This window comes from Schistocerca serialis, chromosome 1 (genome assembly GCF_023864345.2).
Source record: "Schistocerca serialis cubense isolate TAMUIC-IGC-003099 chromosome 1, iqSchSeri2.2, whole genome shotgun sequence".
Lineage (NCBI taxonomy): Eukaryota > Metazoa > Arthropoda > Insecta > Orthoptera > Acrididae > Schistocerca > Schistocerca serialis.
Genome location: NC_064638.1, coordinates 525017732 through 525040445, shown reverse-complemented (window position 1 = coordinate 525040445; position 22714 = coordinate 525017732). Strand labels below are relative to the sequence as shown.

Here is a 22714-nt window from a genome sequence, read left to right as displayed (position 1 = left end):
GAACATACCCTGTGAGAAGTGAAGAATTGGCTGTTGATATGTGAGCGAGAGGGGGGAAACGCGCAGACTGTGACAAGGCACCTCAGGCCACGCGGCTACCCCGTGTGACCATAAACACACAAACTAAAATTAATAATTACAGACAAAATCCAGTATGTACCACTTAAGCCTCTCTACCAAGTATCAAGGAGACAATTACTAGTATATGTATAATAGTAGACACAGGCATACTTTTACACGTTTCACATCCTATGCTGTACTGCGTTATCAGTCGTGTCACTTTGGAGTCTCACGTTAGTAGACAGACATTGCAATTCAAATATGGACCTAAATAAATATGGTGTTTTTGATAGCTTAATAGAATATTAACTTTAAATATAGTTTTAATGAGAAAAACTTACTGTGGAAGAACATTATGACTGCTCTGTACATTACGTCGTCTCTTCCCACTGCTTGCAATCACGTATGATCGTTTTAGCTGGTTCTGGCTCAGAAGTGCAAAAGCAAGATTGCTGTATTCGTGCACCTGAAACATACAAGTTATGTCAATGTTCAGTTAAATATTACATCTCAGCAGCATCCAACATCATAACTGCAGTTACCTTATCTGTCCATTTATAGCTGTTCACCAGCTGTGGGTACAAGGCCTGCCTTTCCTGAGTGCTTTCCTGACTGAGAAACGTAGTGTTACCAAGGCTAAAGGGTCCTGGTGGTGGTGTTAGGCTGTTCACGGCCTGCTCAACTTCTCTGCAAATAAGATTTGGACTTATTTTATTTTGTTGTAGTGTGTTTTATAATTAAAGCAGAGTCAAGTCAAAGAAGGTTATATAAGATTTACAAGAGAGATCACATTAGAACAATTACAGAAGCAGTGGACAGCTCTCGTAGAACACTGATAACAACAGACTGGGTAAGAAAGGTGAATGAACAGCTTTCCATATAGTGTGTACTTTATTACATATATGGTACATCTGATAATTAAAATATGTTTATATACATACAGAAAATGTAACAGCAGGTAACAAACAGTTTGCTTAGATAACTGGGGAGCGGGGGGGTGGGGGGGGGGGGGGGGGGGGGGTGGGGGGGTGTATATGAAGAAAAGTTAAAAATTAACTTAGTGTTGATGAAAATCTGCTACCAGTTACTTCTGGTGGTTTATTTAAAAGACACTTGGTTCCGGGCTTATGAACATCCTCATGTGATTACATTCAGTTTCACCTTTACACATTCAGTTGTTGACTTAAATACAGATTGAGTTTATAATCACCTGAAGATGGGTAAAGTCCGAAACCAGCTGCATATTAAACAACTTCCTTCAAATGTGGCTGGTGGCAGGTTTTCTTCAACATTATTGTCTAACAGAACAGTCATGGGCCCCAAAAGGATCCATTATGAATAAACTTGTACTGAAGTCATACGGCAAAAAACCTTCTGGTTATACAATGGTTCCCATATCTACATACATACTCCACAAACCACCATACAATAATGGCAGAGGGTACCTTGTACCACTACTAGTCATTTCCTCTCCTGTTCTACTCACAAACAGAACAAGGAAATAATGACCATCTAAAAGCCCCCATACGAGGCAAATTTCTCACATCTTACCTTCATGGTTCTTACATAAAATACACACTGACAGCAGTAGCATCAGTCTGCAGTTGGCCTCAAATCCCAGTTCTCTAAATTTGTGCAACAGTGCCTAACAGAAAGAGCAACTTCTTCCCTCCAGGGATTCTCATCTGAGTTCATGAAGCATCTCCATAATACTTGCATCCTGAACGAACCTGGTTAACTTGACCTTGTAGGGATCCCAAACATTCAAACGGAACCCAAGAATGGGTCGCACTTTTCATATCACTTTGTAACATTACACATAGATATTTAATTTGAGTAACTGTGTTAAGCTGCAACCTTAGTAATGCTGTATTTGAACATTACAGGACTTTTTTTTCCTACTACTCTGCAATAACTTATATTTTTCAGCATTTAGAGTAACCTGTCATTCATCCCACCAACTAGAAATTTTGTGTACGTCATCTTGTATATTTCTACAGTCACAAAACGACTGCAACTTCTCATACACCACAGCAAATTGTGATACATTGCTAATAATCCTGTCTGTCAAGTTATTTACAAATATGGAGAATAAAAGTGGTTCTGTCACACTTCCCTGGGTGCCCCTGACAACATCTTTGTCTCTGATGAACATTTGTCATTGACAACCATGTACTGGGTTTTAATATTTAAAAATGCTTCAATACACTAACATACCTGGGAACCTAAGCCATATGCTCGGATCTTCATCAACAGTCTGCAGTGGAGCACAGTGTCAAATGCTTTCTGGAAACCTAGGAATATAATCTGACTGTTGCCCTCCATCCATGGTTTGTAGGCTATCATGTGAGAAAAGGGCAAGTTGAGTTTTGAACAAGCAATGTTTTCTACATCCATGCTTTTTTATGGACAGTCACTTTTCTGTCACAAGAAAATCTATTATAGTCAAACTCAGAATGTGTTCAAGAATTGCACTGACAGTCATACAGTAAAGTACGGGAAACAACTATGTGTTTTCTTTGCTGACATCATCTAGTAGTCTGTTATTTTCATCCTTGATCTCTTCTATAATTATCACAGAATAAATAGTCCTGATAATGTGTGTGTATGTGTATGTGAATTGCACTCATTACTAAGTCAATTTTATAATGTGTTAAAGGACTGACAGGAGTCAATATAAAAAAGGTTATGTTCCCAAGAAGAGATAAGTGAAGTTTCCATTTGTATAAAGTACCACTTGTTCAGAAACTGATAAATCAAGATCATTAGTATCCAAGTTGCATAAATTTTCATTGCCTTTCCTCATGATTTACTATTTTTATGCATGTTCACAGTGGTGTTATCGAATTTATGTTAAGTAAAACTGAAGATTTATTTGTGGGAGTAGCTGACCATATCTGTCTTTGGACAGACAATCAAACATTGATGAAGATACAAAGAACGTATAGAGTATTACCTAAATTATGTTCAACTGTAAATTCATCTGTATACTTCTTGGACCAAACTGCTAAACATGCATGGTAAAATTTATAATCAGAATTCAAAAATAGGAGTTTATTTAACTGTATCAGCCTACAACAATGCATCTGAATTTCTGACTGGTTTCTGCTAAAAATACGGAAATGTATTTGTGAAAAATTCTGTTACTTGCTCAACAAACCTGAAGCACTGGTAAGAAAATGGATGATGATCTGGTAGCTGTATTATACTAACAAGGGACTATTCCCTAGTGTCAATAAATAATCTTGATGAAACTTGGCAGGTGTGTAGAGGGGGCAAAATAATGCAATACGTATTTTCTGCCTGTGCCCAATTTCACTTTATATTAGGTTTGGACAGAATATTTTCGAAATTATTATATATAAAAATTTTTCTTGTATAAAAGTTGATACATAATTATGTTGTTGCTGTTGCGTTCAGTTCAGAAACTGGTTTGATGCAGCTCTCCACGCTACTCTATCCTGTGCAAGCTGCTTCATCTCCCAGTACCTACAGCAACCTACATCTTTCTGAATCTGCTTCTTGTATTCATCTCTTGGTCTCCGTCTATGATTCCTACCCTCCATGCCGCCCTCCAATTGGCCAAACTGGTGATCCCATCCCTTGATGCCTCAGAACATGTCCTACCAACCGATCCCTTCTTCTAGTCAAGTTGAGCCACAAATTTCTCCTCTCTCCAATTCTGTTCAATACCTCCTCATTAGTTATGTGATCTACCCATCTAACCTTCAGCATTATTCTGTAGCACCACATTTCGAAAGCTTCTATTCTCTTCTTTTCCAAACTATTTTTCGTCCATGTTTCACTTCCATACATGTCTATACTCCATACAAATACATTCAGAAACGACTTCCTGACACTTAAATCTATACTCGATGTTAACAAATTTCTCTTCTTCAGAAACGCTTTCCTTGCCATTGCCAGTCTACATTTTATATCCTCTCTACTTCACCCATCATCAGTTATTTTGCTCTCCAAACAGCAAAACTCGTTTACTACTTTAAGCGTCTCATTACCTAATCTAATACCCTCAACATCACCTGATTTAATTCGACTACATTCCATTATTCTCATTTTGCTTTTGTTGATGTTCATCTTATATCCTCCTTTCAAGAAACTGTCCATTCTGTTCAGCTGCTCTTCCAGGTCCTTTGCTGTCTCTGACAGAATTACAATGTCATCAGCAAACCTCAAAGTTTTTATTTCTTCTCCAAGCATTTTAATTCCTACTCCGGATTTTTCTTTTGTTTCCATTACTGCTTGCTCAATATACAGATTGAAAACATCAGGGATAGGCTACAACCCTGTCTCACTCCCTTCCCATCCACTGCTTCCCTTTCACGCCCCTCAACTCTTATAACTGCCATCTGGTTTCTGTACAAATTGTAAATAGCCTTTTGCTCCCTGTATTTTACCCCTGCCACCTTCAGAATTTGAAAGAGAGTATTCCAGTCAACATTGTCAAAATCTTTCTCTTAGTCTACAAATGCTACAAACATTGGTTTGCCTTTCCTTAATATATCTACTAACATAACAAGCAACCACAACGGAGGGGTATATGTTGAGAGGCCAGACAAACGTGTGGTTCCTGAAGAGCCTTTTCAGTAGTTGCAGGGCCAACAGTCTGGATGATTGACTGATCTGGCCTTGTAACACTAACCAAAACGACCTTGCTGTGCTGGTACTGTGAATGGCTGAAAGCAAGGGGAAACTACAGATGTAATTTTTCCCGAGGGCATGCAGCTTTACTGTATGGTTAAATGATGATGGCGTCCCCTTGGGTAAAATATTCTGGAGGTAAAATAGTCCCCCATTTGGATCTACGGCAGGGACTACTCAAGAGGATGTCATTATCAGGAGAAAGACAACTGGTGTTCTACGGATCGGAGTATGGAATGTCAGATCCCTTAATTGGGCAGGTAGGTTAGAAAATCTAAAAAGGGAAATGGATAGGTTAAAGTTAGACATAGTGGGAATTAGCGCAGTTCGGTGGCAGGAGGAACAAGATTTTTGGTCAGGTGAATACAGGGTTATAAATACAAAATCGAATAGGGGTAATGCAGGTGTAGGTTTAATAATGAATAAAAAAAGTAAGAGTGCAGGTAAGCTACTACAAACAACATAGCGAACGCATTATTGTGGCCAAGATAGACACGAAGCCCATACCTACTACAGCAGTAGAAGTTTATAAGCCAACTAGCTCTGCAGATGATGGAGAAATTGATGAAATGTATGATGAGATAAAAGAAATTATTCAGGTAGTGAAGGGAGACGAAAATTTAATAGTCATGGGTGACTGGAATTTGAGAGTAGGAAACATAGTAGGTGAATATGGATTGGGGGTAAGAAATGAAAGAGGAAACTGTCTGGTAGAATTTTGCACAGACCATAGCTAACTCATCGCTAACACTTGGTTCAAGAATCATGAAAGAAGGTTGTATACATGGAAGAATCCTGGAGATACTAGAAGGTATCAGATTGGTTATATAATGGTACGACAGAGATTCAGGAACAGGTTTTAAATTGTACGACATTTCCAGGGGCAGATGTGGACTCCGACCAAAATCTATTGGTTATGAACTGCAGATTAAAACTGAAGAAACTGCAAAAAGGTGGGAATTTAAGGAGATGGGACCTGGATAAACTGACTAAACCAGAGGTTGTACAGAGTTTCAGGCAGAGCATAAGGGAACAATTGACAGGAATGGGGGAAATAAATACAGTAGAAGAAGAATGGGTAGCTTTGAGGGATGAAGTAGTGATGGCAGCAGATTATCAACTAGGTAAAAATATGAGGGCCAGTAGAAATCCTTGGGTAACAGAAGAAATATTGAATTTAATTGATGAAAGAAGAAAATATAAAAATGCAGTAAATGAAGCATGCAAAAAGGAATACAAACATCTCAAAAATGAGATTGACAGGAAGTGCAAAATGGCTAAGCAGGGATGGCTAGAGGGCAAATGTAAGGACGTATAGGCTTATCTCACTAGGGGTAAAATAGATACTGCTTAAAGGAAAATTAAAGAGACCTTTGGAGAAAAGAGAACCACTTGCATGAATATCAAGAGCTCAGATGGAAACCCAGTTCTAAGCAAAGAAGGGAATGCAGAAAGGTGGAAGGAGTATATAGAGGGTCTACACAAGGGCGATGCTCTTGAGGACAATATTATGGAAATGGAAGAGAATGTAGATGAAGATGAAATGGGATATACGATACTGTGCGAAGAGTTTGATAGAGCACTGAAAGACCTAAGTTGAAACAAGGCCCCGGGAGTAGACAACATTCCATTAGAACTACTGACAGCCTTGGGAGAGCCAGGTCTAAGAAAACTACCATCTAGTGAGCAAAATGTATGAGACAGGCAAAATACACTCAGACTTCAAGAAGAATATAATAATTCCAATCCCAAAGAAAGCAGGTGTTGACAGAGGTGAAAATTACTGAACTATCAGTTTAATAAGCCATGGCTGCAAAATACTAACACGAATTCTTTACAGAAGAATGGAAAAACTGGTAGAAGCCGACTTCGGGGAAGATCAGTGTGGATTCTGCAGAAATGTTGGAACACATGAGACAATACTGACCCTACGACTTCTCTAAGAAAATAGATTAAGGAAAGGCAAACCTACATTTCTAGCACTTGTAGACTTAGAGAAAGCTTTTGACAATGTTGACTGGAATACTCTCTTTCAAATTCTAAAGGTGGCAGGGGTAAAATACAGGGAGTGAAAGGCTATTTACAATTTGTACAGAAACCAGATGGCAGTTTTAAGAGTTGAGGGGCATGAAAGAAATAAAAACTTTGAGGTTCGCCGATGACATTGTAATTCTGTCAGAGACAGCAAAGGAGTTAGAAGAGCAGTTGAATGAAATGGACAGCGTCTTGAAAGGAGGATATAAGATGAACATCAACAAAAGCAAAACGAGGATAATGGAATGTAGTCAAATTAAGTTGGATGATGCTGAGGGAATTAGACTAGGAAATGAGACACTTAAAGTAGTAAAGGACTTTTGCTATTTGGGGAGCAAAATAACTGATGATGGTCGAAGTAGAGAGGATATAAAATGTAGACTGGCAATGGCAGGGAAAGCATTTCTGAAGAAGAGAAATTTGTTAACTTCGAGTATAGATTTAAGTGTCAGGAAGTCGTTTCTGAAAGTATTTGTATGGAGTGTAGCCATGTATGGAAGTGAAACATGGACGAAAAATAGTTTGGACAAGAAGAGAATAGAAGCTTTCGAAATGTGGTGCTACAGAAGAATGCTGAAGATTAGATGGGTAGATCACACAACTAATGAGGAGGTACTGAATAGAATTGGGGAGAAGAGGAGTTTGTGGCACAACTTGACAAGAAGAGGGGATCTGTTGGTAGGACATGTTCTGAGGCATCAAGGGATCACCAATTTAGTATTGGAGGGCAGTGTGGTGCGTAAAAATCATAGAGGGAGCCCAAGAGATGAATACACTACACAGATTCAGTAGGCTGTAGGTTGCAGTAGGTACTGGGAGATGAAGAAGCTTGCACAGGTTAGAGTAGCTTGGAGAGGTGCATTAAACCAGTCTCAGGACTGAAGACCACCACCACCACAACAACAACAACAACAACAACAACAACAACAACAACAACATAAGTTGTAGGGTCAGTATGGCCTCACGTGTCCCAACATTTATACGGAATCCAAACTGATCTTCCCCGAGGTCAGCTTCTACCAGTTTTTCCACTCATCTGCAAAGAATTTGTGTTAGTATTTTGCAACCGTGACTTATTAAACTGATGGTTCAGTAATTTTCACATCTGTCAACATCTGCTTTCTTTGGGACTGAAATTATTATATTCTTCTTGAAGTCTGAGGGCATTTCGCCTGTCTCATACATCTTGCTCACCAGATAGTAGAGTTTTGTCAGCACCAGCTCTCCCAAGACTATCGGTAGTTCTAATGGAATGCTGTCTACTCCCAGGACCTTGTTTCGACTCAGGTCTTTCAGTGCTCTGTCAAACTCTTCACGCAGTATGATGTCTCCCATTTCATCTTCATCTACATCCTCTTTCATTTCTATAATATTGTCCTCAAGTACATCACCCTCATATAGACCCTCTATATACTCCTTCCACCTTCCTGCTTTCCCTTACTTGCTTAGAATCAGGTTTCCATCAGTTGTCTTTTTTCCAAAGGTCTCTTTAATTTTCCAGTAGGCAGTATCTATCTATCTTACCCCTAGTGAGATATGCCTCTACATCGTTACATTTGTCTTCCAGCCATCCTTGCTTAGCCATTCTGCACTTCCTGTCAATCTCACTTTTGAGATGTTTGTATTCCTTTTTGCGTGCTTCATTGACTGCATTTTTATATTTTCTCCTATCATCAGTTAACCCTTTTAGTGCCAAATACGATCTGATCGTGATCCAGATTTTCGGCGAAAAATGCCAGTAACGATCTGATCGTGATGCCTTTCTCATTTTTCCGTGCTTGAAGGCAAAGTTGTTAGTATTTCCTAGGGAATGAGAAAGGCATCACGATCATATCGTTACTGGCATTTTTCGCCGAAAATTTGGATCACGATCAGATCGTATTTGGCACTAAAAGGGTTAATTTCAATATATCTTCTGTTGCCCAAGGATTTCTACTAGCCCTAGTCTTTTACCTACTTGATTGTCTGCTGCCTTCACTATTTCATCCCTTAAAGCTACCCATTCTTCTTCTACTGTATTTCTTTCCCCCATTCCTGTCAATTATTCCCTAATACTCCACCTGAAACTCTGTACAACCTCTGGTTTAGTCAGTTTATCCAGGTCCCATCTCCTTAAATTCCCGCCTTTTTGCAGTTTCTTCAGTTTTAATCTACAGTTCATAACCAATAGATTGTGGTCAGAGTACACATCTGCCCCTGGAAATGTGTTACAATTTTAATCCTGGTTCCTAAATCTCTGTCTTACCATTGTATAATATATCTGAAACCTTCCAGTATCTCCAGGCCTCTTCCAGGTATACAACCTTCTTTCATGATTCTTGAACCAAGTGTTAGCTATGATTAAGTTATGCTTTGTGCAAAATTCTACCAGGCGGCTTCCTCTTTCATTCCTTACCCCATTCCATATTCACCTACTATGTTTCCTTCTCTTCCTTTTCCTACTCTCGAATTCCAGTCACCCATGACTATTAAATTTTCGTCTCCCTTCACTATCTAAATAATTTTTTTTATCTCATCATACATTTCAATAATCTCTTTGTCATCTGCGGAGCTAGTTGGCATATAAACTTGTACTACTGTGGTAGGTATCGGCTTTGTATTTATCTTGGCCACAATAATGCGTTCACTATGCTGTTTGTAGTAGCTTACCCGCATTCCTATTTTTTTATTCATTATTAAACCTACTCCTGCATTACCCCTATTTGATTTTCTATTTATAACCCTGTATTCACCTGACCAGAAGTCTTGCTCCTCCTGCCACCCAACTTCACTAATTCCCACTATAACTTTAACCTATCCATTTCCCTTTTTAAATTTTCTAACCTACCTGCCCGATTAATGGATCTGACATTCCACACTCTGATCCATAGGACATCAGTTTTCTTTCTCCTGATAATGGCGTCCTCTTGAGTAGCCCCGCCCGGAGATCCGAATGGGGGACTATTTTACCTCCAGAATATTTTACCCAAGAGGACACCATCATCATTTAACCATACAGTAAAGCTGCATGCCCTCGGGAAAAATTATGGCTGTAGTTTCCCCTTGCTTTCAGCCATTCACAGTACCAGCACAGCAAGGCCGTTTTGGTTAGTGTTACAAGGCCAGATCAGTCAATCATCCACACTGTTGCCCTGCAAGTACTGAAAAGGCTGCTGCCCCTCTTCAGGAACCACATATTTGTCTGGCCTCTCAACAGGTCTGGCCTCCATGGTTACACCTACGGTACGGCTAACTGTATTGGTGAGGCACGCAAGCCTTCCCACTAACGGCAAGGTCCATGGTTCGTAATTAACGTTCACGAAAACTGTATAATGAAATTTTGTAATAACTTGAAATTTTGCAAAATACTCTATTACCATTAGTTAATTTTGAAAAATGAAAACTTTTGTTACAAAATAAATTAAAGTAGTTTTCATGCTGCTTACACTCATGTGTAACAAAGCTGGTTTCTGGAGTATCTTTTTTGGAAAATAAGCTGTACAGAATGTGCTGTCAATGTATTTTCAATTTACCTGATGAAAATATGTTAACATTCATTAGTAGTCTAGTTATTTATTTTACTTATGTTTTATGTTTAAAATTAAACAATGGAAAATCCAGGGTGGAATGTCACCATTTAGCAGAGATGCTGCATTGCGATAGGCACAACAAAAAGACTCACAAAATAAGCAGCTTTCAGACAACAAGGCCATGGTCAAAAACAGACAACACACACACACACACACACACACACACACACACACACACACACACACACACTCACACATGACAACAGTCTTCAAAAGCTGAAGCCACACTCAGAATCTCCACTATATGGTTAATATGAGTAGCAACTATCCTTTTAATAATATTGTTATGTTTAAAATTGTTATTTAACATTTTTCATTCATTTTGTGTTTGTTTTTTAGTTTACCATTTCACATACACGTATTCCCCTAACTGAAAATAGTAAGTAACTCATTACTATGATACAAAATCATTACAATAATGATAATCTGTAAATAAATGCTTAAAACTTAACGTTTTCTTTCACTAGGCACATTAAATGCACAACATTTCACCGCATAATATACACGACAGAGAACACAATACAAAAAAAAGTTCAGCAAGATTTCAAATTGTCTTGGGTGATCCTCTAAATATCCTGATTCAGATCATGCATACTTCAGTACAATGCAAAACCTTGGTGAATAGAGTTGTTTATGTACTAGTGACTGCAGCTTAATTATATTGTTTCTCAAGGGAGACAGACACCAAAATCATTCAACAGAACTAGACTTGAAAATCTTCACATAAAGTTCTTTAAACATTGAAAACCATATACATCTCATGAATTTACCTGTGCCACTGAGTCCTTTGGGTTCACAGAAAAAATTCCCTATCCTTAGGTACAATGCTCTATATGGTTCTTTCACATTGATAGCCTTAAAAATCCAGCAACACAGATTATTCTCCCTCACTGGGAAAGAAAACATCTTTCAAATATCTTTTGACCTGACCAGATGTTCGTTTACCAGATTTTGATGCTGCCGCAAAGTTTGGGCTTAAAAAACACATTCTCGAAATCTTGGTCCAAACACACCATTAGTTTCTTTTAAAACTGTGAAAAGGTGGGTGGTCAGTGTGAGAAAACTGTTTTGACCATCATACCCAAGGATGAGAAACTTATTTACCTAGTGATCAATGGCACAAATACAGATGTTGGTACATATCATGTATGTATGTATTTATTAAAAGAAGAAATGGCAGATGGTCCGAACTGGATGAACATCAATTTGGAGCCACAGATATTTTCTTGCATAAAAGGGAAAACAGTCTCAACAACCTTCTCCTAAAACATACTCTGCAAACCACAATGTAGTGTGTGGCAGAGGGTATCCTGTACCACTACTAGTCATTTCCTTTCTTGTTCCACTTGCAAATAGAATGAAGGAAAAACAACTATCTATACGTCCTAATTTCTCATATCTTATCTTTGTGGTCCTTATGTGAAATGTATGACAGTGCCTGTAAAATCATTCTGCAGTCAGCTTCAAATTCCGGTTCCTTAAATTTTCTCAATGCTGTTCATCAAAAACAATGTCATCTTCCCTACAGAGTTTCTCATTTGAGTCGCAAAGCATCTCCATTATACTCTTTTACGTTGAACGAACCCTACCAATGACAAACCTAGCACTACATCTCTGAATTTCTCAATGTCTTCCTTTAATCAGACCTGGTGGGGATTCCAAATACTCAAGAAATGGTCACATTAGTGATCTACATGTGGTCTCCTTTATAAATGAACTACACTTCTCTAGAATTGTTCCAATAAATTGAAGTTCACCATTCACCTTCCTTACCACAATCGTCACATGCTCGTTCACATTCATAATTGTTTTGCAACATTATGCCCAGATATTTAAATGATGTGACTGTGTCAGGCAAGACACTACTAACGCTGTATCTGAACATTACGGGTTCATTTATCCTACTCATCCTTATTAACTTACATTTTCTACCTTTAAAGCTAGCTGACTTTCATCACACAACTAAAAATTTTGTCTAAAGTCCATTTAGGACACTCCTACAGTCACTCAACTTCAGACACCTTCCCATACACCACACCATCATCAGCAAACAACTGCAGATTGCTGCCAATCCTGTCTGCTAGATCACTTGTGTATATAGAAAATAATAGCAGTCCTGTCACACTTCCCCGAGGCACTCCTGGCGATACTCTTGTCTCTAATGAATACTCACTATTGAGAGCAACAATACTGGGTTCTATTATTCAATAAGTATTTGAGCTACTCACATATCTGGGAATCTATTCAATATGCTCATACCTTTGTTAACAGTCTCCAGTTGAGCACTGTGTCAAATGCTTTTCAGAAATCTAGAAATATGGAATGTAAGTGTTGCCCTTCAGTCATAGTTTGCAGCAGTATATCACGTGAAGAAAAGGGGTCAGCTACATCTGTACTCTGTAGACCATTTTGAAGTGCATGGCACAGGGTATGTAAGTTGTTAGGGTTTCCTCCAGTTCCATTTGTATATGGAGCGCAGGAAGAACGATTGTTCAAAAGCCTATTTGCTTGCTGTAATTAATCTAATCTTGTCATTATGACCCCTACAGCAGCAGTATGTTTCGGGTCATAACATATGCCTAGAACCATCATTCGAAGCTGGTTCTTGAAACTTTGTTAGTAGGCTTTTTTGGGATAGTTTCTGTCTATCTTCAAGTTCAGTTCTTTCAACATCTCACCGACACTCTCGTCTGTTAGTCAAATAAACCTGTGACCGTCCACACTTCCTCCTCCTATATGTTCAATATTCCTTGCCAGTTCTATTTGAGCAATATTCTAGGTTGGTTCACATGAGTGATTTATAAGCAGTCTCCTTTGTAGGATGATTGCACTTAACTAGTATTGTACCAATGAACCGAAGTCTGCTACCTATTTAATCCATGACTGAGTCTATGTGATAGTCCCATTTCATGTCCCTACTAAGTATTACACCCAAGCATCTGCATGAGTTTATAAATTCTAGCTGTGGCTCATTGATATTACAGTCATAGGATACTATGGTTTTTCATTTTGTGAAGCAAACAATTTTACATTTATGAACATTTAAATAAGAGAGCAGATTACCATGAGAATAAAAAGGAGAAACCATCTGCTCTGCAACACATTAAAACCTCCAACCTAAACACACTAGGGTGGTGGACACAGAGGGACAAAGGACATGCGCTAAACTTAGATCAAATGATAAAACCCACCCATGCGAATAAAACATAAAACTAAAGCTGCTGTTGAGGCACTGTCACCCAACACTGAACGTAGGGTGCTGGGAAAGTTAAAAGTCCACCGCAGAGCAGTTAAAAGTGAGCAGTCCAGTAAGAGGTGGATATCCGTCATTTGTGAGCCACAACAACAGCGAGGTGGGTCCTCGCAATGGAGGAGGTAACCATGCGTTAGCCATGTATGGTCAATGCAGAGCTGGCAGATGACAACTGAGTCCCTGCGAGAGGACTGTATGGAAGACTTCCACACATTCATAGTTTCCTTAATTACACACAATTTGTTGTGCATAGTGTTATGCCATTCTGTCTCCCAAAGCCGATAGCCGCAGAGGGCAGGGGTCCACATTGCCAGGAATCTGGTTTCCTGGAGGGCAATGCAAAAAGCAGGTGTAAAGCTAAACAGTTGCCGTAGCTCAGCCAGGTGGTGGAAAAAACTGCCACAGTTACCCTGGAGGATTACATGATCGTGAGACTGGGAAGGCATGAAACACTCAATGAGGCAGTCTACACCTCAGGGTCACCTGCTGCCACCAGATGAGTACCTGTGGGATCGACATTCATTGTGTTTGAGGGGCCCAACGAGATCTAGGACCTCAGCGGACATCAGAATCTCCAACCCATCCTCAGACACAGAGCTTTTAGGTAGTGGTGGTGTGGGTGCCACTGCAGTGCCTTGATTATTGGGGGTCTTTTTCCTTTTAGGTTTCTCTCGTGTCCGGCAGGGAGGACTTCACTGTTTCAGTCTCAGGGACTGAGGAGGACCATGAAGCCCTACGACCAACTACCTGTGGTTGCTTCAGCCACTGGCAGGTGTCAGCTTTGCCACTGGTAGGAACCTGGGAAGGGAGCGACACAAGGGATCCCTTCCTGGCGAGAGGAGATGAAGAAGACTTCTCAGAAGTTGGGACTGACGTCCCCAATGGTTGAGGGGGAGGGAGGGGGGGGGGGGGGGGGGGGGTTGCTCCTGAATTAGGTTGTGCAGGAGCAACAGAGGAAAGTGCCCCTCACTATCAAGGGGGCAGGTGGAGTCTGACGGCTCTGAGAGCCAACTGTACGCGGTGGAACGGAACATGGTAGAACCATTGTCATAGCGGCAGCTTAGGTAGTCTTCATATGCACAGGATGTAGCCTCTCATATTTTCTCTTAGCCTCAGTGTAGGTTAGTCGGTCCAGGGTCTTGTATTCTGTTATTTTTCTTTCTTTCTGGAGAACCCTGCAGTCTGGCAAGCAAGGCGAATGGTGCTCTCTGCAGCTGACACAGATGGGAGGCAGGGCACAGGGGGTTTTGGGATGAGAAGGACGTCCACAATTCCAACAGGTGTTGCTGGAAGTACAGCGGGAAGACATACAGCCAAACTACCAGCACTTAAAAACACCGCATCCAGGGAGGGATACATAGCTTTATGTCACAGCAGTAGACCATCAGAATGAAGGCTTTCACGACTGGGTGACATGGCTGTTGATATACTTTCCGGGATGTGAGGTCGTGGTCCAAGAACTTTTCTGCTCCTTACGTTTCGTCCAGGATTGCGCTGGACTTCCTCAGAGGCGCTGCTCCACTGAGTCTTGCCGACTGCGGAGTGGAGCGGAGCAGCGCCTCTGAGGAAGTCCAGCGCAGTCCTGGACGAAACGTAAGGAGCAGAAAAGTTCTTGGACCACGACCTCACATCCCGGAAAGTATATCAACAGCCAGTAGACCATCACCTTGACCTTCTCGGGTAATGTGTCACCCTCAAAGGCCAAGATGAAGGCACTGGTGGCAACCTGATTATCTCTCGGACCCCGGTGGATGCACCAGACAAAATGGACACCTCGCTGCTCTAAATTGGTGCACAGCTCATAGTCAGACTGCAAAAGAAGGTCCCTGTGAAACAGATACCCTGGACCATATTTAAGCTCTTATGGGGTGTCATGGAAACAGAAACATCCCCCATCTTCTCACAGGCGAGCAGTGCCTGTGACTGGGCAGAGGATGTTGTTTTGATCAAGACCGACCCTGACCAAATTTTGGGCAAGCCCTCCACCTCCCCAAACTTGTCCTTAGAATACTCCACAGAAAACTGTGGTTTGATTGTTAAGAAAGATTCCCCATCAACTCTTGTACATACGAGGTACTGGGTTGAATAAGCTTCACTGCCATCCTTAGCCTGGTGTTCTTCCCACGGTGTGGCCAGGGGGAGGGGGGAACAATTTGGGATCATATTTCTTAACATTGAAGTTAGACCTTGACCGCTTAGAGACTGCTAGTGTTTGAGCACCAGCAACCGATGACGTACTATACTTCATGGCATGCCATCCACCCTGATGTCACCCACTCCGAACAAGGGACCTCCCCCACAGGCGCCACCCAGCCGCAGCAAAGGCCACCTGGCAGGATGGCCATTGACGGGAGTCCCGATGCCCAGGATGACGGGCATCTACTCCTTGGCATATGTGGGGAGTTAATGGTGCAGGCATCAGCAGAGCTATCCCCGTGTGGTCAGGGGGCTACAACAAACAGGGTACATGGCAGCCCCGATACAACGTATTGACTACCGTTCTGGATATCAGGTACAAGCGAGCTAAGAAGTCCATTATCGTCTCGTCGACAGTGCAGAAAGCGATACTGCACAGAGGATGGAGGAAAACACACCCAGGAGGGTGATCTTGCCCAACAGCTGGAGAATGAGTGGAAGTGCAGATCCACTTCGATGAAGGATGCAAGAGGTCTCAGCGCATGATGGACACTACGCACCGGTAAGGCGCCCTTCCCCAGTTGGCTCGCTCTTCGGGAAAATTTTGAAAAATGGAGGTCAAACCCTACAGGGGACCATCACATAAAGGCCGAAATGTGTGAGACTCCCTTTAGTTGCTTCTTACAACAGGCAGGAACACCATGGAACTATTCTAACCCCTGGACTCCCATGGGGGCTCAATCCAAGATAACATGTGTCCTCCCTACCAAAAAATCCTCAATCCAGTCACAAATTTTGCTTGATACTCCATATGATTGTACATTAGACATTAAGCGTGGGTGTGGTACTGAGCCAAATACTTTTCAAAAATCAAGTAATACTGCATCTATTTGACTGTCTTAATTTAAAGCTTTCTCTCTGTCATGTGAGATAAGTGGGAGCTGGGTTTTGCAAAATTGACATTTTCGGAATGCATGCTGGTTGGTATGGAGGAGGTCATTCTGATCGAGATTCCTCTATGTTTGAGCTCAGAATATGTTCGAAGATTACACAAAAATCAATGTCAATGGTAGTTTTGTAGATCACTTCTACTACCCTTCTTGTCGACGGGTGTTACATGTGCTTTCTTCCAACTACTGACTGTGGCTTTTTGTTTAAGGGATCTACGACAGATTATAATTAAAAGAAGGCTAACACAGCAACAAATTCAGTATAGAATCTGATTCCATTGGAGCCTAGAGTTTTGTTCAATTTTAACAGTTTCAGATGTTTTTCAACAGCCCTGACATTTATTTCACCCATTTTCTCAGTGGTATGAGGATTAAAATGGGGCAATTCTCCTGTGTTTTCCTTTGTGAAGAGACAGCTGAAATCAGAGTTAAGCATTTCAGGTTTTGCTCTGCTACCCTCAATTTCTGTTTGTCTCATTCACGAGTGTCTGGACCTAGCTTTGGTGCCACTAACAGCCTTTACAAACAAGTCAAATTCTTCGACAATATTCTGCTCCGGTAATCATTGAAGGCTTCAACATTGCTTTATTGGCAGCCAAATCTGTTTCATTCAGCATCTCTCTTTCTATAGCCATATGCTTTGCTTTATAGCTATTATGCAGTAATCTGTTCCTTTCCAAATTTACTTACAGTGACTGAAAACCATGGAGGGTCCCTTCCATTATGAACTGCTCAACTGGCACATACACTACTGGCCATTAAAATTGCTACACCAAGAAAAAATGCAGATGATAGATGGGTATTCATTGGATGAATATATTATACTAGAACTGACATGTGATTACATTTTCACGCAATTTGGCTGCATAGATCCTGAGAAATCAGTACCCAGAACAACCACCTCTGGCCATAATAACGGCCTTGATACGTCTGGGCATTGAGTCAAACAGAGCTTGGACGGCGTGTACGGGTACAGCTGCCCATACAGCTTCCACACGATACCACAGTTCATCAAAAGTAATGACTGGTGTATTGTGACGAGCCAGTTGCTCGGCCACCAGTGACCAGAAGTTTTCAATTGGTGAGAGATCTGGAGAATGTGCTGCCCAGGGCAGCACTCGAACATTTTCTGTATCCAAAAGGCTCGTAAAGGACCTGCAACATGCGACCATGCATTATCCTGCTGAAATGTAGGGTTTCGCAGGGATCGAATGAAGGGTAGAGTCACGGGTCGTAACACATCTGAAATGTAACGTCCACTGTTCAAAGTGCCGTCAATGCGAACAAGAGGTGACCAAGATGTGTAACCAATGGCACCCCATATCATCATGCCGGGTGATACGCCGCCAGTATGGTGATGACGAATACACGCTTCCAATGTGCGTTCACCGCGATGTCACCAAACGCGGATGCGACCATCATGATGCTGTAAACAGAACCTGGATTCATCCGAAAAAATGACGTTTTACCATTCGTGCACCCAAGTTCGTTGTTGAGTACACCATCGCAGGCACTCCTGTTTGTGATGCAACATCAAGGGTAACCACGGCCATGGTCTCAGAGCTGATAGTCCATGCTGCTGCAAAAGTCGTCGAACTCTTCGTGCAGATGGTTGTCGTCTTGCAAACGTCCCCATCGCTTGACTCAGGGATCGAGACGTGGCTGCACAATCTGTTACAGCCATGCAGATAAGATGCCTGTCATCTTGACTGCTAGTGATATGAGGCCATTGGGATCCAGCACGGCGTTCCGTATTACCCTCCTGAACCCACTGATTCCATATTCTGCTAACAGTCATTGGATCTCGACCGACGCGAGCAGCAATGTCACGATACAATAAACCGCAATCGCAATAGGCTACAATCCGACCTTCATCAAAGTCTGAAACCTGATGGTACGCATTTCTCCTCCTTACACGAGGCATCACAACAACGTTTCACCAGGCAATGCTGCTCAACTGCTGTTTGTGTATGAGAAATCGGTTGGAAACTTTCCTCATGTCAGCATGTTGTAGGTGTCGCCACCGGTGCTAACCCTGTGTGAATGCTCTGAAAAGCTAATCATTTGCATATCACAGCATCTTCTTCTGTCGGTTAAATTTTGCGTTTGTAGCACATCATCTTCGTGGTGTAGCAATTTTTTTGCATGCTCAACTATTCTCTAAACTTGAGCCACATTTTATCTAATTGATCCTGTCTCGTGCTGAATGTTTTAAGTTCCTTGCAGAGATATGACACTACTTCATTTTTACTCAGTTTACAGAGCATATATATCTTTGTTCCTGTTTTAGTTGTCCTTTGTACTTTGGCAATCATTGTTGCCATATCAAATAGATGAGCAAAAGATCTAGTTGACAAACACATTCTTATGTTTGTGGACCAATGAGCTTGGTTTCATGCAGAGGAGTATGTTCTATTCTCACTTTTACAGATGCTATATCAAACCAGCAAAAATGGTTCTGAGCACTATGGGACTTAACATCTGTAGTCATCAGTCCCCTAAAACTTAGAACTACTTAAACCTAACTAACCTAAGGACATCACACACATCCATGCCCGAGGCAGGATTCGAACCTGCGACTATAGCAGTCGCGCGGTTCCGGACTGCGCGCCTAGAACCGCTAGACCACCGCGGCCGGCTATCAAACCAGCCATTAGATTATAATACAAAATCAAGTGTGTGATACTTTCACTGAGTCTTGTGCATGTGCAGAAATTGAAACTGGTTGAAAAATTAAAATACATTGAACAGATGATGAAAAAGATTTTGTCAGTCAATTTATGGATGGGATTTGACACGAGGTGACAAGTTTTATACATCAGAATAAAATAGGTTTGTGGAACACCTGACCGACAATAACTGAAAAGGTAAGATCAAATTTGACAGATGCTGGAATAAGTCCTTAGCACAATGACTCATCTAAAGAATTGATCTCCAACAAAAGCTGTTCAAAGTGTCACTTCTGAAGAATTATGGATCAGCTGTTGAATACATCTGAAGTCACTTGCAAATCTTTGAATGCTGAGCACTTGTACATGTCGAAAAGAAAAATGAACACAGTTAGAAAACAAATTCGAAGAACTTATCTTTGTTGGATATTGTGAGGATTATTAAGCATACCATCTAACTGATTCAAATTCACCAAAGACAGTTGTGAAGCATGTGACAGGCAATCCAACAAAAATTTTAAATGCAACTATAGTAACATCACAAAGGATAATGTGACTGGAAGTAATGGTACAGGCATAGGCTGTGCTCATTTTCCTGGCTAAGTCAACCTTATAATCTCTTATAGGTCAACAATGATATGGCAACAATGATTGCCAAAGTACAAAGGACAACTAAAACAGGAACAAAGATATATATGCTCTGTAAACTGAGTAAAAATGAAGTAGTGTCATATCTCAAAATCCAATATAAAGATTAAACAGTACATAAACTATCTGATCAAAAGTATCTGAACACCTATTAGTGGACATTAATGTGGAGTGTGTCCACCCTTCAAATTATGATGGTTTCAGCTCTTTTGGGGACACTTTCAATGAGGCAACTGAATGTCTGTGGAGGAGTGGCAGCCAATTATTCCTTAAGAGGAAAAACCAGGGAAGGCAGTGTAGTTGGATGCTGGAGAAGGTGGAAGTTATCATTCAGATTCATCTCAAAGATGTTCCAATTGGGTTCAGGTAGGGTTCTGGACAGGCCTGTCATAAGCCACTGCCTAGCAGTTGTTCCTTTATGATAGGGTGCATTGTCATGGTAATACAATCAATCATAATTTCCGAACTTTTGCTCCTACTATATACATGACACTGTGCTATGAAATATATTCAAATCCTTCAGCTTTTCACAGTTCTTAGGCACGATTACAGGATCACACCATAACAATAAAAACACCCCCATACAGAAACACCACCTGTGCAGTACTTTGTTGTTGGCACTGTACATAATGGCAAGTAATTTCTCCAGGCATTCGCCAAACCCAAATCCTTCCATCAGACTGTCGCAGGGTATAGAGTGATTCATCACTCAAAATCATTCATTTCCAGTCATCCTCTGCCCAATGGCATTCTTCTCTATACCACCTCAAGTGTCACTTAGCATTGGCTACAGCAATGTGTGGCTCATGAGGAGCTACTTGACCACTGTACCCATGCTTTTTAACTCCCTATGCACAGTCACTGTTCTAGGTGGACTGATGGCACCACTTTGGAAGTCACAAATGATTTTTTTCTTCATATTTGATTCGATTTTTACAACCACCTTCTGGAGCACTCAACTGTTTCTGTCCATCAGTACAATGACGTCTGCCTGATCTTGGTTTAACTGTGGTTGTTCCTTTACACCTCCACTTCAAAATCACTACAGCAACAGTTTACCTGGGTAGCTTATGAAGGGTTGAAATGTGCCTGACGGATTTGTTACTCAGGTGACATATAATACTAAGTCCATGTTCAATGTCACTGAGCTCTCCTGACTGACCCATTTTGTTGTTACTGCTTCTCTACGGACAACACGATGTGCCTCATCTTTTTCTATATTGGAGGGTCCACCTCTTTTTGATATCTAGTGTTCAATTCCACATTACACAATGGTGTTCAGATACTTATCCATTTAATTACATGTGCAGTTTACAATATCTTCAAATGTTCATGATGATCCTGTCAGATGTATTTTCTGAAGCAAAGATGATGGTGGTATTAGAGGGAAATTGGATAGTCAACCTGTCAAACCTGTCACTATTACAGGGAAGTGTGGTTGTCTGCAGAAATTACGATAGAGGAGGCAAAATACTAAAACACATTTTTTATGTAACTGCTCTATTTAGCTTGAAGATGTATCATGTGGAAAGAATGAAATTTGACAGCACTTCACAAAATGTTCAAATGACTGACAGCCACCATTAAAAAAAAGACTGACAACTAAATGGAAATCATATTTCATCAAGATATGCTAACTTCCAAAATTTTACAACATTAATCTGAATGCCCTTTTTCGATTCAACAGCCTGAAATTACATTCTTCTTACGATTAAATGTAGCGTCTCCAACATGTTATTCACAAAAAATATTATTTATTCATAAACCAATAATGTTATGGTTTACACTTAAAATTGCAAACCTGAAACAGCAAACATCTAGACATATTGAGGAATTTCTGTTGCATAACAACACAAGTAATTAGTAAAAAATGTTCCATAATTTTTTTTAAAGAAATACTTATTCAATTATGATGACATCTTTAACACTTTTGTTTGGTTACAAAATTTCCTGCTTGATCATGTTAATGGAGTTACTGCAATATTTTCAAGTGTTCTTTTACTTAATGTTGAGTAGCATATTTGAAGATGAACATAATGTGTTTTAAGAGTGTAACCCAGAGCCAGCACTTGACTAGATAAATGTGGGAAACCTCTCAATACCACCCTCAAATTGGTCAATAGGACCAACTTTCAACAAGCTAGGATTGAACAAAAGTGGTCTTCTTCTCAATAGTTCAACACATTATTGAGCAGCCTTGTTAAGAGGATGGAGACCTCATAACTCTATGATTACATGTTGCATCATGTTATCATCCATATTGTCCAAAAAAGCACCAATTTCTAGAGAAGACGTCTTTTAGACCTTAAAATTTCATACTTTCTCCCATTTCTCCTCACCAGAGGCATGCGAGTCCATACATGTATAGATGTACATACGAGGTGTGACAAAGTAATGAAACTGATGTGAAAAAAAAAAAAATAAATAAATAAATAAAATGTTGCTTACTGTTTTTGTTAAGTTTAGTGTTGTCTCTTTCAAAGCAGTTCCCTTCTGATTGCACACACGTTTTCCAGCACTTCTGCCATTGATAGTAACATTTCTGGAAATCATCTTCTCTAATATCCTCCAAGACCCTCGTCACAGGTTTTTGGACATCTTGTGTTGGTTGAAAATGGTGTCCCTTGACTGCCATTTTGACTCTTGGAAATAGAACAAAGTCGCATGGAGCAATATCTGGTGAATAACGTGGCTGTGGTAGTACTGAAATTTGTTGAGGTTAAAAATTGCTGTACT

General features: G+C 40.6%; 1 protein-coding gene across 1 annotated transcript in view; it reads right to left on the bottom strand.

Annotated features, from left to right (window-relative positions):
• The window catches only part of LOC126474666 (mediator of RNA polymerase II transcription subunit 27), a 58152-nt gene that overhangs the window by 29589 nt on the left and 5849 nt on the right, over positions 1–22714 (bottom strand). Inside the window, exons 2-3 of the mRNA XM_050102148.1 lie at positions 603–747; positions 402–526 (exon numbers count right to left, since the gene is read on the bottom strand). Of these exons, the coding sequence (XP_049958105.1) occupies positions 402–526; positions 603–747 (270 nt within the window). The remainder of the gene's footprint in view (positions 1–401; positions 527–602; positions 748–22714) is intronic.